Genomic DNA, 19,539 nt, shown 5'->3' with positions numbered 1-19,539 from the left:
TATTTAGGAAGCCCCCATGATGCCAGAACAGTAGAACATAACAAGGAGTACAGCGAGCCTTAACACTCCTCAGGTTATTGACAAACTTTTGTTAAAGTGGGACGTAAAAAAAAAATCTATAAAATGCTGGTGTTACCCCACATTTTTCATTTTCACAAGGGATAATAGGAGAAAAAGCCCCCCCAAAATTTGTAACCCCATTTCTTATGAGTATAGAAATAACTCATATGTGGATATAAAGTGCTCTGTGAGGGAACTACAATGCTCAGAAGAGAAGGAGTGCCACTGGGCTTTTCGTGAGAGAATTTGGTTGGAATAGAAGTCTGGGGCCATGTGCGTTTACAAAGCCCCCTTGGTGCCAGAACAGTGTAACCCCCACATGTGACCCCATTTTGGAAACTACACCCCTCACTTAATGTAACAAGGGGTGCAGTGAGCATTTACACCCCACTGGAATTTGACAGATCTTTGGAACAGTGAGCTGTGCAAATAAAAAAATGTATTTTTGATTTTTACGGACGACTTTTCAAAAAATCTGTCAGACACCAGTGGGGTGTAAATGCTCACTCCACCCTTTATTACATTATGTGAGGGGTGTAGTTTCCAAAATGGGATCACATGTGGGGGGGGGGGGGTCCATTGTTCTGGCACCATATAGGCTTTGTAAACACACATGGTGTTCAATAGTGTTGCTCGCGAATATTCGCAACGCAAATTTTATTCGCGAATATCGCATATTCGCAAATATAGCACTATATATTCGTAATTACGAATATTTGTTTTTTGTTTTTTTTTCACAGTACACATCACAGTAATCATCCCTCTCTGTTTCCAGCTTGTGTGGTGTAAAGAAGGCTCTAATACTACTGTGTGAGACTGGTGTGCGAATTTTCGCATATGTGGAAATTTGCATATGCAAATTTTCACATATGCAAATTTTCTCTTATGCTAATTTTTGTATATGCAAATTTTCGCATAAGTTACTTTTCGCATACGCAAATTTGCGCATATGCGAAAATAAAATGAGAATGATACGAATATGCGAGTATTCGCGAATATATGACGAATATTCGTCCATATATTCGCGAATATTCGCAAATTCGAATATGGCCTATGCCGCTCAACACTAGTCTTCAATTCCTGCCTAATTCTCTCTCCAAAAGCCCAATGGCGCTCCTTCTCTTTTTCAGATTTCCTTATTCAGAAGAAATGGGGGTTACACATTTTGGGGGCTTTTTCCCTATTACCCCTTGGGAAAATGAAAAATTTGGGGTAACACCAGTATTCAAGGAAAAAAATTATTAATTTTCACGTCCAACTTTAACGAAAATTTGTCAAAGACCTGTGGGGTGTTAAGAATAGCTATACCCCTTATTTTCCTTTAGGGGTTTTGTTTCCAAAAGGGGGTCACAAGTGGGTTTTTTTTTTTTTGCATTTGTCAGAACTTCTGTAACTATAAGCTACCTCTGTGCAAATCACCAATTTAGACCTCAAATGTACATGGCGCTCTCTCAATCCTGAGCCCTGTTGTGCGCCCGCAGAGCATTTTACATTCATATATGGGGTATTTCCGTACTCGGAAGAATTAGCGTTACAAATTTTTGGGGTCTTTTTCTCTTTTTACCTCTTGTGAAAATGAAAAGTATGGGGCAAGACCAGCATGTTACTGTTACATTTTTTATTTTTTTTACACTAACATGCTGGTGTAGCCTCTAACTTTTCCTTTTCATAATGGGTAAAAGGAAAAAAATAAAACAAAATTTGTAACACCATTTCTCCTGAGTACGGAAATACTCCACAAGTGACCTAAACTTTTGCCTTGAAATGCGACAGGGCTAGGAAGTGAGAGAGTGCCATTCACATTTGAGGACTAAATTAGGAATTTGCAATAGGGGCAGACCCGGATACAAGGATGGCACTTGTCTCCACCAAAATCCTACGGCAGTGTATCCAAAACAGTGTGCCTCCAGCTGTTGCAAAACTCCCAGCCTGCCAGGCCAGTCAATGGCTGTCCGGCAATGCTGGGAGTTGTTTTGAAACAGCTGGAGGCTTCGTTTAGGAAACACTGCCGTATGAGAAGTTTTAATTTTTTTCTTTTTTTTTGGGGGGGGGGGGGGGGGGGGGTGGGACATGTAAGGGTGTGTGTTTATACTTGACAAAAAAGGAACAGGATCAAGCTCCCAAGAAAAGTAGATTAAAAGTCCAAAGTTTAATTCATATATTTAAAATGGTGGAAACGAAAAGGTAAAAGCTTGGCAGAAACGCCAACGCATTTCAAACCATAAAATCCTTAATCATGGCATAACACAATATGCTGTATGGTGTGTGTTTATGTAATGTTTAACTTTTTACTTTGTGTTAGTGTAGTATTTTAGGGTGAGTTTTCCTCTAGGAGTTTGAGCTGCGGCGGAAAATTTTCCGCAGCTCAAACTTGTAGAAGGAAACCCACTGTAAACCCCTGCTGTGTGAATGTACCCTGTACATTCACATGGGGGGGGGGGGTGTCCCAAACCTTCAGCTGTTGCAAAACTACAACTCCCATAATGCACTGACAGACCGTAAATGCTGCGAGTTGTAGTTTTGCAACAACTGTATGCACACTGGTGAGGAACCACTGAGTTAGGAAACAGACTTTATCTCAGTGATTCCAACACCTGTGCCTCCACCTGTTGCAAAACTACAATTTCCAGCATGTACGGTCTATCATTGTATTCTGGGAGTTTTGTAGCAGCTGGAGGCACATGAGTTGGAATCACTGAGTTAGGAAACAGACTCTAGCTCAGTTTTTCCTAACCAGTGTGCCTACAGCTGTTGCAAACCTACAACTCCCAGCATGCACTGACAGCTGGGAGTTGTAGTTATGCAACAACTGGGGAAGAACAGTTTGGAAACTGCTAAGTAGTGGTCTAAGTAGTGGTCTCTAAACTGTAACCCTCCAGTTGTTGCAAAACCACAACTCCAAGCATGCCCAGACTGTCCAGGCATGCTGGGAGTTGTAGTTCAGCAACATCTGAAGGGACAGATGTTTCAGCACTACAACACCCAGCATGCTTGACTGTATGGGCATGCTGGGCATTGTAGTTTTGCATCATCTGGAGGTCTCCAAACTGTGCCCCTCCAGATGTTGCAAAACTACAACTCCCAGCATGCCAACACTGTCAAGGCATGCTGGGAGTTGTAGCTCTTCAACATCTGAAGGGCCAGATGTTACAGAACTACAACTCCCAGCATGCTTGGACTGTCTGGGCATGCTGAGAGTTGTAGTTTTGCAACATCTGGAAACCACATACAGTGGTCTCCAATCTGTGGCCCTCCAGATGTTCCAAAACTACAACTCCCAGACAGTCAAAGGCTGTCTGGGCATGCTTAGAGTTGTAGTTTTGTAACTTCTAGCAGGCCACAGTGAAGATCACTCACCAAAGAGGATCTTCACTGTCGCCTGCAGCCACCGCAGCTCTCCATGTGCTTGCCGCTACTGCTCTTAAGCTGCCTGCCATTGCTGCCTGCCGGGTAAGACCCCCGTGTCACTTTCCAGCACCCCCCACCCCCCCCCCGCTCTGCCATTGGTCAGTCAGTCACCAGGCTGAACAGGTCACCAGAGACCTGATAAGCCCGGAAAAGCCGTGATTAAGCCGTCAGAATTTCCCAGGTATGTTGAACCCCTTAACATTTAAGGTAGTTACATTGATGTCAGCAGCCATGGCTAAAAGTGTGGTGGTAGATTAACTCACCACTATGCCAGAATCTGCACTGCAATCTTCCACTGAGGTCATCTATGAGGAGAACAATCATATCTGGAAAGAAAAGGGAGAAGAGATGGGTGAAAACAAGGAAAAACGGGCAAGAGGAGAAAAAACATCCACAAGAGCATGGACTCACAGGGACTAAAGTGGGATGCCATAAGGGCCAAAGAAGGTTTGGACAGGACCAACCCGCCCAGTAATCAAGGAGAAGGGGTATCCTCAGTGGTATAAAATTTTTGCATTTTGTAAAATGGTTAGCAGAGGTTTCAGGGTGGCACTCATGCGGAGGGTCCACAGGGAGAGATCCGGAAACAGATGTATCTCCACTCCTTGGGACTGTAGTTGGCAAGCATTGCACATAATGTCCTCTTTCAATAAAAATTGATGGACCCGACAGATTACATCCCTGGGCTTTGACAGGTCAGGGTTCTTAGCTTTAAGGGCTCTGTGAGCATGGTCAAGCTCCAGAGGACCATCTGGTGATTTTCTCAGAATGTCATTAAAAAGTCTCTGAAGAGTGGTGGAGAGATCCTGGGGCGAGACTGTTTCCGGAAGACCTTTTATGCGAATATTGTTGCGACAATTTCTGTTGTCAAGATCATCCATATGGTCTACTATGAGAGATTGTTGTACAAGTAGAGATGAAGTAGTTTCTTTAACCCCTTAACGACTAGTGTTGGGTATGAATACTCGCATTTCAATTTTTTAACGCGAATATCGCAAATTTACGAATTTGCGAATATTGCGAATATATTCGCTATATATTCAAAATTACAAATATTCACTTTTTCCGCATATGCTCATATTCACATATGCGTATATGCGAATATAAGGAATACACAAAATTTGTGAATATAAGACGAATATTCGTCTATATATTCGCCAAATATCGCAAATTCGAATATGGGAAATGCCGTTCATCACTATTAAAGACCACAGACGTAAATGTATGTCCTGGTGCGGTGGTACTAGGATGTACATTTACGTCCTGTGTAAGCAGCAGCAGACCGGGACCTGCCGGTAATGGCTGACATCAGTGATCGCATGGATGTTCACCATTAACCCCTCAGATGCCGTGATCAGTACAGATCACGGCATCTGCGGCAGTGCTCATGTTAAAATAGATGATCAGATCGCCCGCAGTGCTGCCGCGGGGATCCGATCATCTGTAATGGTGGACGGAGGTCCCCTCACCTGGCTCCGGCCGTCTCCCGGGGTCTTCTGCTCTGATTGAGCAGACCAGAGCAGAAGATCACCAATAATACTAATAATAATCTTATGAAAAAATTCAAAAAAATTATCTAAAATTTTCATATATGCAAATGTGGTATCGATAAAAAGTACGGATGATGGCGGAAAAAATGAGCCCTCATACCGCCCTATATATGGAAAAATGAAAAGTTATATCTGGTTAAAATAGGGTAATTTTAGATCAGTGATTTTGTACAAAAAGTTTTAGATTTTTTTTAAGTGGTACAAAAATATGAAAGTATCTAGCTATGGGTATCATTTTAATCGTATTGATCCACAGAATAAAGAACACATGTCATTTTTACCGTAAAGTGTACAGTGTGAAAGCGAAACCCTCCAAAATGTGCAAAATTGTGGTTTTCATTAAAATTTCCTCCCTAAAAAATTGTTTTTGGGGTTCGCCGTACATTTTAGGGTACAATGAGAGGTTTCATTGCAAAGTACAATTGGTCCCGCAAAAAAACAAGCCATTATATGGGTCTGTTGATGGAAATATAAAAAAGTTATGGAGTTTAGAAGGCGAAGAGGAAAAAACGAAAATGCAAAAATAAAATTGGCCTAGTCCTTAAGGTTAAAATGGGCTTGGTCCTTAAGGGGTTAATCTAATGATTCCTCCTAACAGTCACCAATGAAAACCATCAATGAGTAAAAAATATATATATAATAAAGGTTTAACCCACATACATTAACCCCTTCCATATCAAAAGTTTAAATAACCCCCCTTTTCCTATTTTCCATGTAAAATTTTAAACAAATTATAAAAAAAATAAACATGCTTGGTATCATCACATGTGTAATTGTCCAAACTATTAAAATAAAACATTATTTATCCCGTAATGTGAACGTTGTAAACGTAAAATAAAATACCAAACCCCAGAATTGTGCTTTTTTATCACATCATATAAAAATAAAATAAAAAGCATATAAAAAAATAAATAAAATAAAATAAAAAATAAAACTGAAATCAATACCAAAATGGTACTGATACAAATAACAGATTACAGTGCAAAAAAAATAGCCCTCAAACAGCCCAGTATATTAAACAAAAAAAAAAAAAAAGTTATAGGGGTCAGAAAAAGCTAATTCATTTTTTTTTCTAGAATTTAGAATTTTTTAAAATTAGTAAAACATGATGCAAACTATATAAATTGGGTATTGTTTTAATCAAGCTGACCAAAGGTATTAAGATTTGACCGCACAGTGAAAAGCGTAAAAAAAAAAAAAAGAAACCACCCCAAATTTGCAAAGAAAATGATCACTAAACTGAGCATTTTAATTCATAGGATAAAGGCTAGTCATAGATATGACATAAAACAATGTATTATAGTTTAATATTTTGGCTTTGTGAAATATATTTCAAACAAATTAAATCGTTTTTACAGAAGTTTTTCCAGTTCCAGTAGAAATACATTGTGCAATTCCTCAAATTTGATCAATAATTATGTAATAATAAACAATTGTACACATTAGCAACATTTTTTAAAGGATGTCATCATGATGGACAGAATTTTTGGCAAGGGCTTCACTAATGCTCAACAATATTTTAAAATAATTTTGTTTCAACTTTCTCCAGGAGCATATTTGTAGGCCAGTATTTTTTTATGTTTCCATATGTTTTTGTTTCCAAGTTTAAACTGGATTGAGATCATGTTTTCTAGTCATGTCATTGACTTAATATACCTTTCCAGATGAAAAGTTTTAACACTTTCTTTACACAGTGGCAAAATGCATTAGAAATGTGAAAAACTACTTTGTGTTAATGTCAGCAGTCTATTCACACTGGTATAATGCTCATCTTGATGGAGTACTGCTCATCATGGCTAACAGGTGACCCCTTTCTATGGTCCATGCTTCCTCGTGCTGCCATGTTCAAGCTGCTGTTGTTCCTGGCTTTGCAAGTAGGATGTTTGTATGCTCTATTCCTGCTTCAAAACCTCTTCTTGATTTTGGACATAAATGTACATCTTAACTCCTTGGGGACCAAGGGCATACCTGTATGCCCTGGTCCAGCTCTCTTTCGATGACAGGGGGTCACAGGCTGGCCGCGCATCACAGTGGGGTGGTCCTGGCGGCTGTCAACGGCCGGGACCAGTGTCTAATGCCGGGCACCACTGATCCTGGTGATGCCCAGCATTAACCCCTTAGACACAGCAATCAAAGTTGATTGCCACATCTAAAGTGAAATTAAACTGTCCCCGGCAGCTCAGTCGGGCTGTTCGTGACCACCGCAATGAGCTGAGAGGACGGGGGGAGGGTCCTTACCTGCCTCCTCGACCTCCGATTGGGGATCTGCTGCTCCATGCCTGCCCAGCAGTCAAAGACTCCACCTCCTCAGCTAGTCACTGCTCAGTTCCTTTTTTGGTGCAGTCCACCATCTACTGGACACTTTAGGTAATGTAGGATCATACAACAATAATCCCAGAGGAGTAACAAGTATATTTTATTGCATTCCAAGCTCCATTGTTAGTTGTGTTTTAGTGGTATCCTTAAGGAAGCTGGTTATATGCCAGACATTAGGGTTACTAACCCATGACAGACGACACTGGCAGGGAAGAAAAGAGCCACAGGGGACTGTTTGACAGCATTATGTAGGTTAAATGAAACTTTGCGGCAAGTAGTCTTAGGAGTCTAATCTAAATGGCTTCTCAAACAACCTAGTTTAGCATTTTTAAGTGCTTGTTTTTTTTAAGCATGTTATGGAATTTTTATGAGCATTTTGGTGTTTTGTACATTTGAAAACATGCCTTTTTTTTTGGCATTTTTATAGTCTCATTGAGAAGCCTTTAGTAAAAAGTCCCCATAAAAAGACATACCCAGATCATGCTGCATTACAGAAACATCCCCAGGGGATGTTCACACCTGCATATTTTTGCTGCAGATTTGCTGCTGCAGATTTTGCTGCCCATTGACTTCATTTGGTAGCAAAATCTGCTACAGCTAATCTGCAGCAGAAAATATGCATGTGAGATTGTACCCTCAAACCTCAAAATTCCACTAAACTAAATCTGCTTAAACAAAAATACTGTGTATAAACACTTTTCAATAACTTGCTGTAGACTTTAAAACAACATCTGGCTGCATCATATTTGACCACAAAACACCATTGAAAAATATCCATAATGCTGTGTGTGAATTCAATCTAAAACTGATTTTGTAGTGACACTTTAAAGGAACATCAAACTCTAATATCAATCATAAAAGTAAATAAATGATATACTTCCCTTGTGTGTCAGTTTGCAGAACTCTGTGTTCCTGAGACAGAAATACTTCAGAGAAAATGGGTTGATGTCCTGCTGTTCTGTTCCATTTTTGACTGATAAACAACTTAGGGGTAGGGTGAAAGAAAATGTGTCCTGTTGCAGACAGAGCAGAACTAGGGAGCCCCTGCTGCAGACTATTTTCACATATGAGCAATTTGAGCTTTTTTTTCCTAATTTATCGGGTAAAACAAAGTTAAACAATTTGCTTAAAGTTTTTGTGAATTGATGAAAAATAAGTATTCAGATCCTTGAAATAAGTATTCAGATGCTTTAAATTTCTCTCTGGGGGCCTGCCATTACTATAGATCAGTGCTTCCCAACCAGGGTACCTCCAGCTCTTGCAAAATTCTGTGGCTGTCCTGTAATGCTGAAAGTTGTAGTTTTGCAACAATTGGAGGCACCCTGTTTGGGAAACACTGATTGGACATTATTTGGAAAGACACCACCATGTCTAAGAAAGTCTTAAAGGGGTACTCCAGTGGAAAACTAATGTTTTCAAATCAACTGGTGCCAGAAAGTTATACAGATTTGTAAATTACTTCTATTTAAACATCTTAATCCTTTCAGTACTTATCAGCTGCAGTATGCTCCAGAGGAAGTCGTGTTCTTTTCAGTCTGACCACAATGCTCTCTGTTGCCACCTCTGTCCGTGCCAGGAACTTTCTAGAACAGGAGAATTTCACTATGGGGATTTGCTTCTACTCTGGACAGTCCCGGACACAAACAGAGGTGACAGCAGAGAGCACTGTGGTTAGACTGGAAATAACTACACAACTTTCTTTGTAGCATATAGCAGCTTATAAGTACTGGAAGGCTTCAGATTTTTTAATAGAAGTAATTTACAAATCTGTATAACTTTCTGGCACCAGTTGATTTGAAAGCATTTGTTTTCCACCAGAGTACCCCTTTAAACCTGACAATTCATACAGAGAAAAAACAAGCATGAGGGAAACAACTGTTTTTAGAGCTTAGAGACAGTATTGTATGGAGCCACAAATCTGCAGAAGAATACAAAAATATTTTTGCCGCACCAGATGTTCCCAAAAGCACAGTGTCTTCCATAAATCTTAAATAGAAGAAGTTTGGAGCAACCAGGACTCTTCCTAGAGCTGGCCACCCCACTAAATTAAAGGAGTTGTGTATTGAAAAATCCTTTATCCCCTATCCGAAGGATAGGGGATAAGTTATAGATTGTGGGGGGTACGAGCACTGGGACCCCTAGCAATCTCCTGAATGGAGCCCCAGCAGTCTGCTGGAAGGGGGTGTGCCAACCCCCACACGAAGCGCAGGCCGACATGCCCCCTCCATGTGTCCCGTAGAGATACATGGAGGGGGTGTGTTGGCTGCGGCTTCCTGCGGGGTTGGAACGGCCGTTTCCGGCAGATTGCCAGGCCCCGTTCAGGAGATTGCGGGGGTCCCAGCGCTCGGATCCCTCAGTGATTATCTTTCGCTGCACTACTTCTTTAAGAAATAAAAACAGAAGGGCCCTGGTAAGAAAGGTGACCAGAAACCCAATGGTTACTTTGGCTGTGCTCCAGAGATCATGGGGGACATTTATCAAAGCATTTAGTAGGTTTTTTTTTTTTGCTTAAAATTGTCGCAAAATTGTCGCATGTGCACCTACACTCTTTTTTCTGCAATTTTTTTTGATTGAGCAGTGTCCTAAGCAAAAAAGGAAAATCTTGCTTACCAAAGCAAAAAGTGCGAAAGTCGCAAAAAAGTCGCATTGCATGAAAAAAGCTACTAAATTTACTCCAGCTCAGACATGGAACAGAAAAAGCCACTACCAAAGCAAAAACAGAAAAAGTGCTTACGTGAAAGAAATTTAGCAACAGGCTGAAAGCAGTTGATAAATCGCCCATAAGCAAAAAAATAGTAAGAGAAAAAATAACTAAAAAAAGGAATACATAAGCAAACATTGATAAATGTCCCCCCTTGTGTGTAGATGAAAGAAACTTTCAGAATGTTCATCACTGCAGCCTCTGCCAATCTAGACTTTTTTGGCCAGTGGCCAGAAAGAATCCTCTCCTCAGTAAAATACACATGCAAGCTGTCTGGAGTTTGCAAAAAAAAAAAAAAAGCATGTAAAAGGACTTTTAGGCTGTGTTAAACAAGATTCTCTAGTCTGATAAAACGAAGATTAAACTTTCTGTACTCAGTTTTAGGCATCATGTTTGAAGGAAAGCAGACACAGATGATCACTGGCCCAATACCATCCCTACTGTGTTTTTCAGTGGCTGGGACAAGGAGACTGGTTAGGGTTGTTGTAAATTTCAATGGAGAAATGTACAAAGATGTTCTTCATAAAAAGAACACAGCCTTAGGGACAACCTGGAGTGCCTTAGGGACAACTCTGTGAATGTCTTTGAGTGATCCAGCCAGAGCCCTGACTTGAACGCAACCTGAGACCTGAAAATGGCTGCCACTGACAGCTTCTATGAAACCTGACACAGAGCTTGAGAGGATCTGCAGAGAAAAAATCCCCAAATAGTTTTTCCTTTTAAATAAGTTTGCAAAGATTTCTAACATTCTGTTTTCACTTTGTCATTATGGATCATGAATTGCTGAATGATGGGGGGGGGGGGGGGGGGGGGGGCTTTGGGCATGAAATGTGAAAAAAGAGTCTTTAGAGTTGAATATATATATATATATATATATATATATATATATATATATATATATATACATACAGCCTTTCAATTTCGGTAAAAATTATGTGATACCCATAGATAGCAGACTCCTCTATAGATAAGATTACAGATGACTGAAAGCCTTATTATATGGCCTGACCCTGCACTGTAAATGAGTGCAAATTTTGTTGATTGCTGCTCATTTCCAGAGTCTATACATTGCTTGAGCAGAGTGCAAGGAGGGTCGCACAAATGAATGCTACATCATTCTTGTGGCACTTTGCTGCCATCAGTCATTGGCTGGAAATCTATCATATGGGGAAAAGTGCGATTAACGGCCTGTATATTTTTGATGAATGACTGTTTGCTTGTTCATCGGCTGATCACTGGACCTGTTATAAAGGGGAATATCAGCATGTTTGTATGATAAAAGTTCTCTGATAGGGCCCCAGTTAGGCAGACACACTCAGATAAACTTATTATTAAAGGATCTTTCTGGCACAGAAAACATCCCTTTTAATTATTGAGCAATGTTTTATTATCTATTAATATTTTAATCTTTTCCTGTAAAGAACTATAATGCATTAATATGTTTAATACTTGTTGTATTGTACATTTTTACCATTCTAATTAGTTTTTTCTACTTTACCTAGGATAAGGAGGTTAACTTGGAACAAGTACACAGACGTATGAACAGCTTGATTGATGAAGATATGGCTCATAAGCAAATCTCTACGGCATCAATTGAAATATCAGCATTGGAGATTGGTGGCATGACATCAAGTCAAACCATGGAGCCAGTTCGGGAATACCAGAATACACAGCTTTCAGTCACCACCTTTTTACCTGAACAATCTGGTCATGGTGGTGGTAGGACACTTACTTCTGTTTCAAGCAGTAACTTACCCTTGCCCCTTAGCAGCTCAGCCACCATGCCCTCTATACAATGTAAACACAGATCGCCAAATGGAGGACTATTTCGTCAAAGTCCTGTGAAAACACCCATGCCAATGTCATTCCAATCCATGCCAGGGGGACCCATTCCAGAAGCCATGGAGCCTTCTCATGGAACATCTATATAGTTACACAAAACAGAAAAACCTGCAAAGCTTTTTAATACAACTAAAAACTCTTACATTTTTCTTGTATATATCTGTAAATAACAACAGAATGAAGTGGGTTAAAAGTGTATTTTGAATATTCCCATTTTTTGAAGTCAGTAAAACAAACAAAAAATGTATGAATGGCTTTGTAAATTTTGTTCTATCTGAATAAATCAGCAACTTACTTGTGATCCTTCTCAAGTGCCAAAGAAGACCTGTGACTGGGACAGAAGGCCGCCAGCCCTTCGACATGTTTATTTTCAGTTGGGTTCATTAATTGCTTAGACTATCACATTTGATCAAATAGCTCTCTCTAGTCACTGCGTGGCATTCCATTTTAATATAGGCTGAACAAAAGTTTAGATCGAGCATTGGTAGAAGACAAAAACAAATGGTAGCAATGTTTAAAAAAATTGGAAAGTCAGTGAAATTATAACTGAAATGTTTCTTCTAACAAGAAGCATCTGGGATTGAATCTCAACAAAAAATTTCTAGGTTAAAGCACTGGTTTATTAAATTGTATTTTATGTGTACTGTGCTGTGTGGCCTTTTGATTTAACCTTTACAATTGGCAGGATCTATGATATCTTTGGTGGGAAATGGAGAGGTTAGAGGTGAGAAGAAAAATCTGTTGAGCGAAACCTGTAATCATCTTTTTGTGGCATGTACAATAAAAGGTTGGTTTGTACGGATGATTTATAAATGAGAAAAAGTTAGTTGATAGAAAACATACTCTGTGCTTCTCTATCCGGAGTGTTCAAGAATGTTCCCCTACAGAAGGAAAAACTTAAGCTGCATACACTATCTTAGTAGAAGAGTCTTTAGTCTTACATTCCTAACTTTTTGCATATGAGTGTTTTAGAAAACACACACACACACACACACACACACACACACATATATATATATATATATATATATATATATATATATATATATAGTATATTTAATGAATGATCACTATCTTAGACTTAGACATAGGATGCAGTTTTTCCAAGTTTTTCCGAATTGACTGTCAGAATTTTCATTACAAATGCAAAACTCTAATAAAGCTATGACGACAGTCAGGCACTCTTTTATTTATAATATAACATATAATATAGCTTCTAATAATGGATTTTAGGGATGAGCTTTGGGTATAGCATAGCTATACTACTGGACAGAATGTCATTTAAATTTTAGCTATAAGACAAATGGCAGTATTGGCTTGTTAACTACTATGATCCTAATAATTACTGATTCTTGTTTCTTACATTAAGACTAAGTAGTCACCTAGAAATGGTGCCTAGAAATGGTGTCACAGTGTTTTCTTTTACCACAATTCTGTAAAAAGACCTGCAAAGGACTATATATGCTAACAAGCAGTTTTTCTTAAAATCTGACTGCAAAGCTTTTGCCCTAACATCATTGTCAAGTGACCACAAGGTGTAACCCTTACTTTTAATCTCTAGAAGTAGGGAGGAGGAAAATGCAGTCATGTGACTGTGATGCCATCATTACCAGTGCCATGGTCAGGTGACTCAGAATGCCCACTCAGCACCCATCACTATATTATGTGCTTATCGATACTTAAAGAGAATAAAATGTAAAAGGAAAAAGTGTTTGAAGGAGGATTGGAGAGAAGCAAACTGGAGGGAAGATTGAGGGTGTGTGTGTGGGGGGGGGGGGGGGGTAGAGGAAAAACTGAAATTTGGAACATGTGCAACCTGTTCTAAATTGAACAACCCATAATTTTACATTATTACACATCAGTCATTTTGTCTGTAATTGTATTGAATTGCACCCAGTTCTAATTTGTGCAATCTACAATTCATGTTCATTAAACATTGCCCTGCTTTGCACCAATAACAACTCACAATTTATATAAATTACACATAATTATTTTGTCTGGTAATTAACTCAGTTGTAATTTGAACAAACCGTATTTTTCATTAGTTACCGAATAGTAATGTTGTCTGTTAAAAATGTTGATTTGCTTCCTTCAGAATTTATATTCTGTAAGACTGGGTGTTCCATATTTTTAAACAGTGTTTGCACTGGTGGACACTTTTCCATTCACTTTTGTAGTGTACATTATTACATTAACCCCTTAAGGACGCCACCTGTTTTTACCTTAGTGATAGGGTTAAATGTATCAAATCTGGCATGTGTCTCTTTATGTGGTAATATCTCTGACATACTTTTACTTAGCAATGCAAATCTGAGATTATTTTTTTCATAGTTACATAGTAACATAGTTCATAAGGTTGAAAAAAGACCAGAGTCCATAAAGTTCAACCTATATCCCTAAGGAGTCCCTATTGAGTTGATCTAGAGGAAGGCAAAAAAAAAACTCATACTCGAGGTAAAAATTCCTTCCCGACTCCAAATATGGCAGTCGGAATAAATCCCTGGATCAACGTTCTGTCCCTATAAATCTAGTATACATAACCAGTGATGTTATTATTCTCCAAAAATGCACCCAGCCCCTTTTTGAACTCTTTTACAGAGTTCACCATGACCACCTCCTCAGGCAGAGAATTCCACAGTCTCACTGCTCTTACAGTAAAGAACCCACGTCTGTGCTGGTGTAGAAACCTTCTTTCCTCTAGACGTAGAGGATGCCCCCTTGTTATAGATACAGTCCTGGGTCTAAATTGATCATGGGAGAGATCTCTGTATGTCTCCCTGATATATTTATGCATAGTTATTATGTCTCCCCTAAGCCTTCTTTTTCTAAACAAAATAACCCTAATACTGATAATCTTTCTGTGTACTGCAGTCCTCACATTCCCCATATTACCCTGGTTTCCCGTCTTTGAACCCTCTCAAGCTCCACTATATCTTTCTTGTACACTTGTGCCCAGTACTGTACACAGTATTCTATGTGTGGTCTGACTAGTGATTTGTACAGCGGCAGAATTATTTACTTGTCATGGGCATCTATTGATGCACCCCATGATTTTATATGCCTTGGCAGCAGCTGCCCAAAACTGGTCACTACAGCTAAATTTACTGTTAACTAATACTCCCAAGTCCTTTTCCACGTCAGTCGTCTCAAGTGTTCTCCCATTTAATACATAATCCCAGCCTGGATTTTTCTTCCCCAGGTGCATTACCTTACATTTATCAGTGTTGAACCTCCTCTGCCACTTCCCAGCTTAAACCTCCAACCTATCCAGATCCATTTATAACAGTTCACTGTACTCAATTGTGCTTTACAGAGTTTAGTATCATCTGCAAAGCTTGCTACTTTACTATTCAACCCCTCTACAAGGTCATTAATGAATATATTAAATAGGACAGGACCCAAGACGGACCCCTGTGGTACCCCACTAGTAACAATCACCCAATCAGAATAAGTACCATTAATAACCACCTTCTGTTTCCTATCACTGAACCAGTTACTTACCCACTTACACACATTGTCCCCCAGCCCAATCCCTCTCATTTTATGCACCAACCTTTTATGTAGAATCGTATCAAATGTTTTAGAAAAATCCAGATACACAAATTCCAGCAACTCCCCCTGGTCCAGTCTGGAGCTCACCTCCTCATAAAAGCTGATCAGGTTAGTTTGACAAGACCGATCCCTCATAAAGCCATGCTGATGTGGAGTCATACATTTATTTTTTATCAAGATACTCCAAAATAGCATCCCTTAGAAAACCCTCAAACAATTTGCATACAACGGAAGTTAAACTAACAGGTCTATAATTCCCGGGGTCACTATTTGACCCCTTTTTAAATATTGGCACCACATTTGCCATGCACCAGTCCTGGGGAACAGTCCCTGTCCCTATAGAGTCCCTGAATATTAAAAATAGTGGTCTTTCTACTACATTACTTAATTCCTTTAGAACACTGTGGTGAACACCATCTGGACCTGGTGATTTGTCTATTTAGATTTTTTGTAGGCGGCACTGTGCTTCTTCCTGGGTTAGACAGGTGACCTGTACAGGGGAGTTTACCATATCTCGCTGTTTATCATATCTCCCTTATTTATATAGTTAAATAATATTTTGGGGTTAGTTTTACCCAAGATGAGTCTTTCTGTGTCTATTTTTGCGGATTTTATCTGTTTTTTTTTTCCTCTATAGCTTTTTAATGCTTTTTTTCACTGCCGTCCTGTTTTAGTAGTTTAAATGCTTTATTTTTAATGTATTATATTATGATCACTATTTCCTAGGTATCCTATTATACTTTATGTTAGTGGTATGCAGCCTATAATTTTCAGTATACATTGACATACCATTGGTGAACCCCATAGATGCAGTGAACAGGACTGAGCATCTATGGGGTTAATGCTGCCAAGACTGGTGAGAATCCGGTCTAGGCAGTTGCCGCAGGACCCAGGCTGGCCGGTCCCACTAACATTCTCCTGCAGCGCATCACCATACATCCCGTTGCGTTAACATTTAGACAACTGGGATGTATTCATAAGTTCTGAGACAGGAAGGGGTTGAAAATAAAGCAGCTTTTTAAACATATTTTAAAGCTGTATTTTCCTTATAATTTTACACTGTACAAACTCAGGGTAAATATGTTAAGATGTAAGATGTTGAGGCAAATGTAGATAAGCCTCCCAAATAACATAACCATGACCATGCTAGTGCTAAATATACTAAGACTGGTGTGTGTCGTGCAAAGAAAATTAAACTACTACATTTGTTTTAAATAGTATGTTTTTAGTAAAGTTTCAAAAATTTAACAAGGCAAAAACAAACATCGGAAAAATAAGACTGCACTTCAATGCAGAGCTGTCGACATCATAAGGAAGTCACCCATATAGGGAGAAACCAATTGCAAGGGAATAGTACAATATCATGTCAATAAAGATAACCACAATCAAAAATGTTCAAGCAACTAGTGTTGAGCGGCATAGGCGATATTCAAATTCGTGAATATTCGCGAATATATGGACGAATATTCGTCATATATTCGCGAATATTGGCATATTCGTAATATCCCCGTTTTATTTTCGCATATGCGAAAAATGTGCGCATGCGAAAATTACCACATGCGAAAATTAGCATATACAAAAATTTGCACAAGCGAAAATTCGCATATGCGAAAATTTGCATATGCTAATTTTCGCATGCGCAAAAATTTGCACACCAGTCTCACACAGTAGTATTAGAGCCTTCTTTACACCACACAAGCTGGAAGCAGAGAGGGGTGATCACTGTGATGTGTACTGTGAAAAAAATAAATAAAAAAAAGCGCTATATGTGATATTCGCGAATAAAATTTGCATTGTGAATATGCGCGAGCAACACTACAAGCAACAAGATACATAATAAAGAGTACAGTCTCTAATAGGGTGAGTACCCTACTATAACCAATAGGTGACTACATTACTAGCAACACCAGAGAATAAGTAAATTACATAACATGAGGAAAACATATATATAGGCAAGATGGGAAGGGGAGAAGAGAGGGAAAAAGAGGAAAGTGGAAGGCAAAAGGGAAGAGGCGAGAGAGAGGGAAAAGGTTAGGGGAAGAGAAATAAGTATGATGGGAAGGTAAGGACATATTTCAGCAGCTACATTTTATGTCCTTTTCTTTTTATTGAATAATCATTATAAAATGAATGTCCCAAATGATAAATGAAGAAGAAGAAAGATATACAACAAAGACAATCTTTACAATCTATGATTTTTCTCATCAATCTGCACATCTGAAATCTTGTGAAATCTACAGGGATATCTACAGGGAAATATTTTACAAATTACATCAAAACAACATTCAACACATATAAAGAACATATTTTTAATTCTATTATCTGGCCAAAAATAATGGTCCTTTCTCAGATATATATGATTTTAATTATTTTTCAAATGATAAATGACATAGGGATAGCCTTTCAGTCACATTACACAACTATGGAAATAGTAAAACATATTTAAGGGTTCTTAGATCAAGATAATAAAGAAAATAAATATTTCAGTTTTGACAGATGATTCTACAACAGTTTCAGGAGCATTCATTTTGAATCTTTATAATAAATGACACATTCAAGACAGACAAGGATTTTATTTTTTTTTTGTTTCTATTAAAATTACTGATGTACTTCTTAAATGTTTAAAGCATTTGCTCAGACATGTTGAAAGTTTAGATTGCCCCAGATTTCACTCCTGAGACTCGTGTCTTCACTACCAGACCATCTCTCTGTGGACTTGTTGATTAAGTGGATTGTGGATAAGTGGAGTTAACAAGAGGAGTTAAAAGTGGTCACTGTAAGTATTACTATTTTTTTCACAGATTTTTTACTGTCTTGTAGCCAAGGATAGGTTGGCAGTATAGTTCCCCCATATTAGGTTTTAGTTCCCCCACACTAGACTGGCAGTATAGTTTCCCCACATTAGGTTGTAGTTCCCCCATATTAGATTGGCAGCACAGTTCCCCCACATTAGGCTGGCAGTATAAGCCCCCCCCCATTAGGTTGTAGTTCCCCCACATTCGGTTAGCAGTGTAGTTCCCCCACATTAGGTTGTCAGTATAGGTCCCCCCACATTAGATTGTCAGTATAGTTACTCCACATTAGGTTGTCAGTATAGTTCCTCCACATTAGGCTGGCAGTATAGTTCCCCCACATTAGGTGCAGTATAGTTTCCCCACATTAGGTGCAGTATAGTTTCCCACATTAGGTGCAGCATAGTTCCCCCATTTTGGGTTGGCAGTATAGTTCCCCCACATTAGGTGCAGTACAGTTCCCCCACATTAGGGGCAGTATAGTTCCCCCACGTTAGGTGCAGTATAGTTCCCTACATTAGGGGCAGTATAAAATGATTTTTTTTCTGTTTTGCCATAGATTTTTGGGTAAAATGACTGATCTCATTACAAAGTAGAATTGGTGGCGCAAAAAAATAAGCCATCCTATGGATTTTTACGTGCAAAATTGAAAGAATTATTATTTTTTTAAAGGTAAGGAGGAAAAAACTAAAGTGCAAAAACGGCAAAAAAAACTGAGTCCTTAAAGGGTTAAGGGGTTAAGACCAGTGGATAAGGACAATTGTTTTGAGACCAGAATTAAAAGCATATGAACCATTGACAATTCAATAAATCACATAACTGATATTGAATCTATAAACTAGATTATAAAGTCAACCTAAAGACTATATTTACAAATGTCAGAAGTCTAGCAAGAAAATTAGGGAGCTTGAGACCTTAATGTTTGAGGATCACATTGATGTAGTTGTTGTTGCTGACTGGGCTGTCAATCTGCAAGGGTTTACACTGGTTCAAAAGGATAGGTTAAACAGGAAAGGAGGAGGAGTATGTTTGTATATTAGAAGAGGTATGAAACTGGTATGAAGGAGTGTTAAAGATGCAATAGTGGGTAATGATTGTGAGGATGTGGACGCACAACATCACTGAGGAGATAGATGGTCAGCTGAATACACAAATAGAGCAGGCTGGTACAGAAGGTACAGTGCTTATTTTAGATTCAAATATGTAAAAAGGAAGGAGACAGAGAGCGCAAACCTATGTGCCGTTATTCCTTTACTACAGTATAGAAGGTCAGAAGAAATGGTACACTCACCTTCCAATGTTATGCACAACACCTGTG

At 38.9% G+C, this 19,539-nt stretch overlaps 1 protein-coding gene across 4 annotated transcripts in view; it reads left to right on the top strand.

Annotated features, from left to right (window-relative positions):
* GRID1 (glutamate ionotropic receptor delta type subunit 1) overlaps positions 1–12,124 on the top strand; it is a 1,339,076-nt gene extending 1,326,952 nt beyond the window's left edge. Inside the window, exon 16 of one of the 4 annotated variants that reach the window (XM_056530786.1) lies at positions 11,538–12,124. In XM_056530786.1, the coding sequence (XP_056386761.1) occupies positions 11,538–11,966 (429 nt within the window). In that variant the 3' untranslated portion in view covers positions 11,967–12,124. The remainder of the gene's footprint in view (positions 1–11,537) is intronic. The other 3 variants (XM_056530787.1, XM_056530788.1, XM_056530790.1) reach the window with 3 other exon arrangements.
* Positions 12,125–19,539: the final 7,415 nt, after the last annotated feature.

This window comes from Hyla sarda, chromosome 7, assembly GCF_029499605.1.
Source record: "Hyla sarda isolate aHylSar1 chromosome 7, aHylSar1.hap1, whole genome shotgun sequence".
In the NCBI taxonomy this organism is placed as follows: domain Eukaryota; kingdom Metazoa; phylum Chordata; class Amphibia; order Anura; family Hylidae; genus Hyla; species Hyla sarda.
This window is presented reverse-complemented; position numbering and strand designations above follow the sequence as displayed.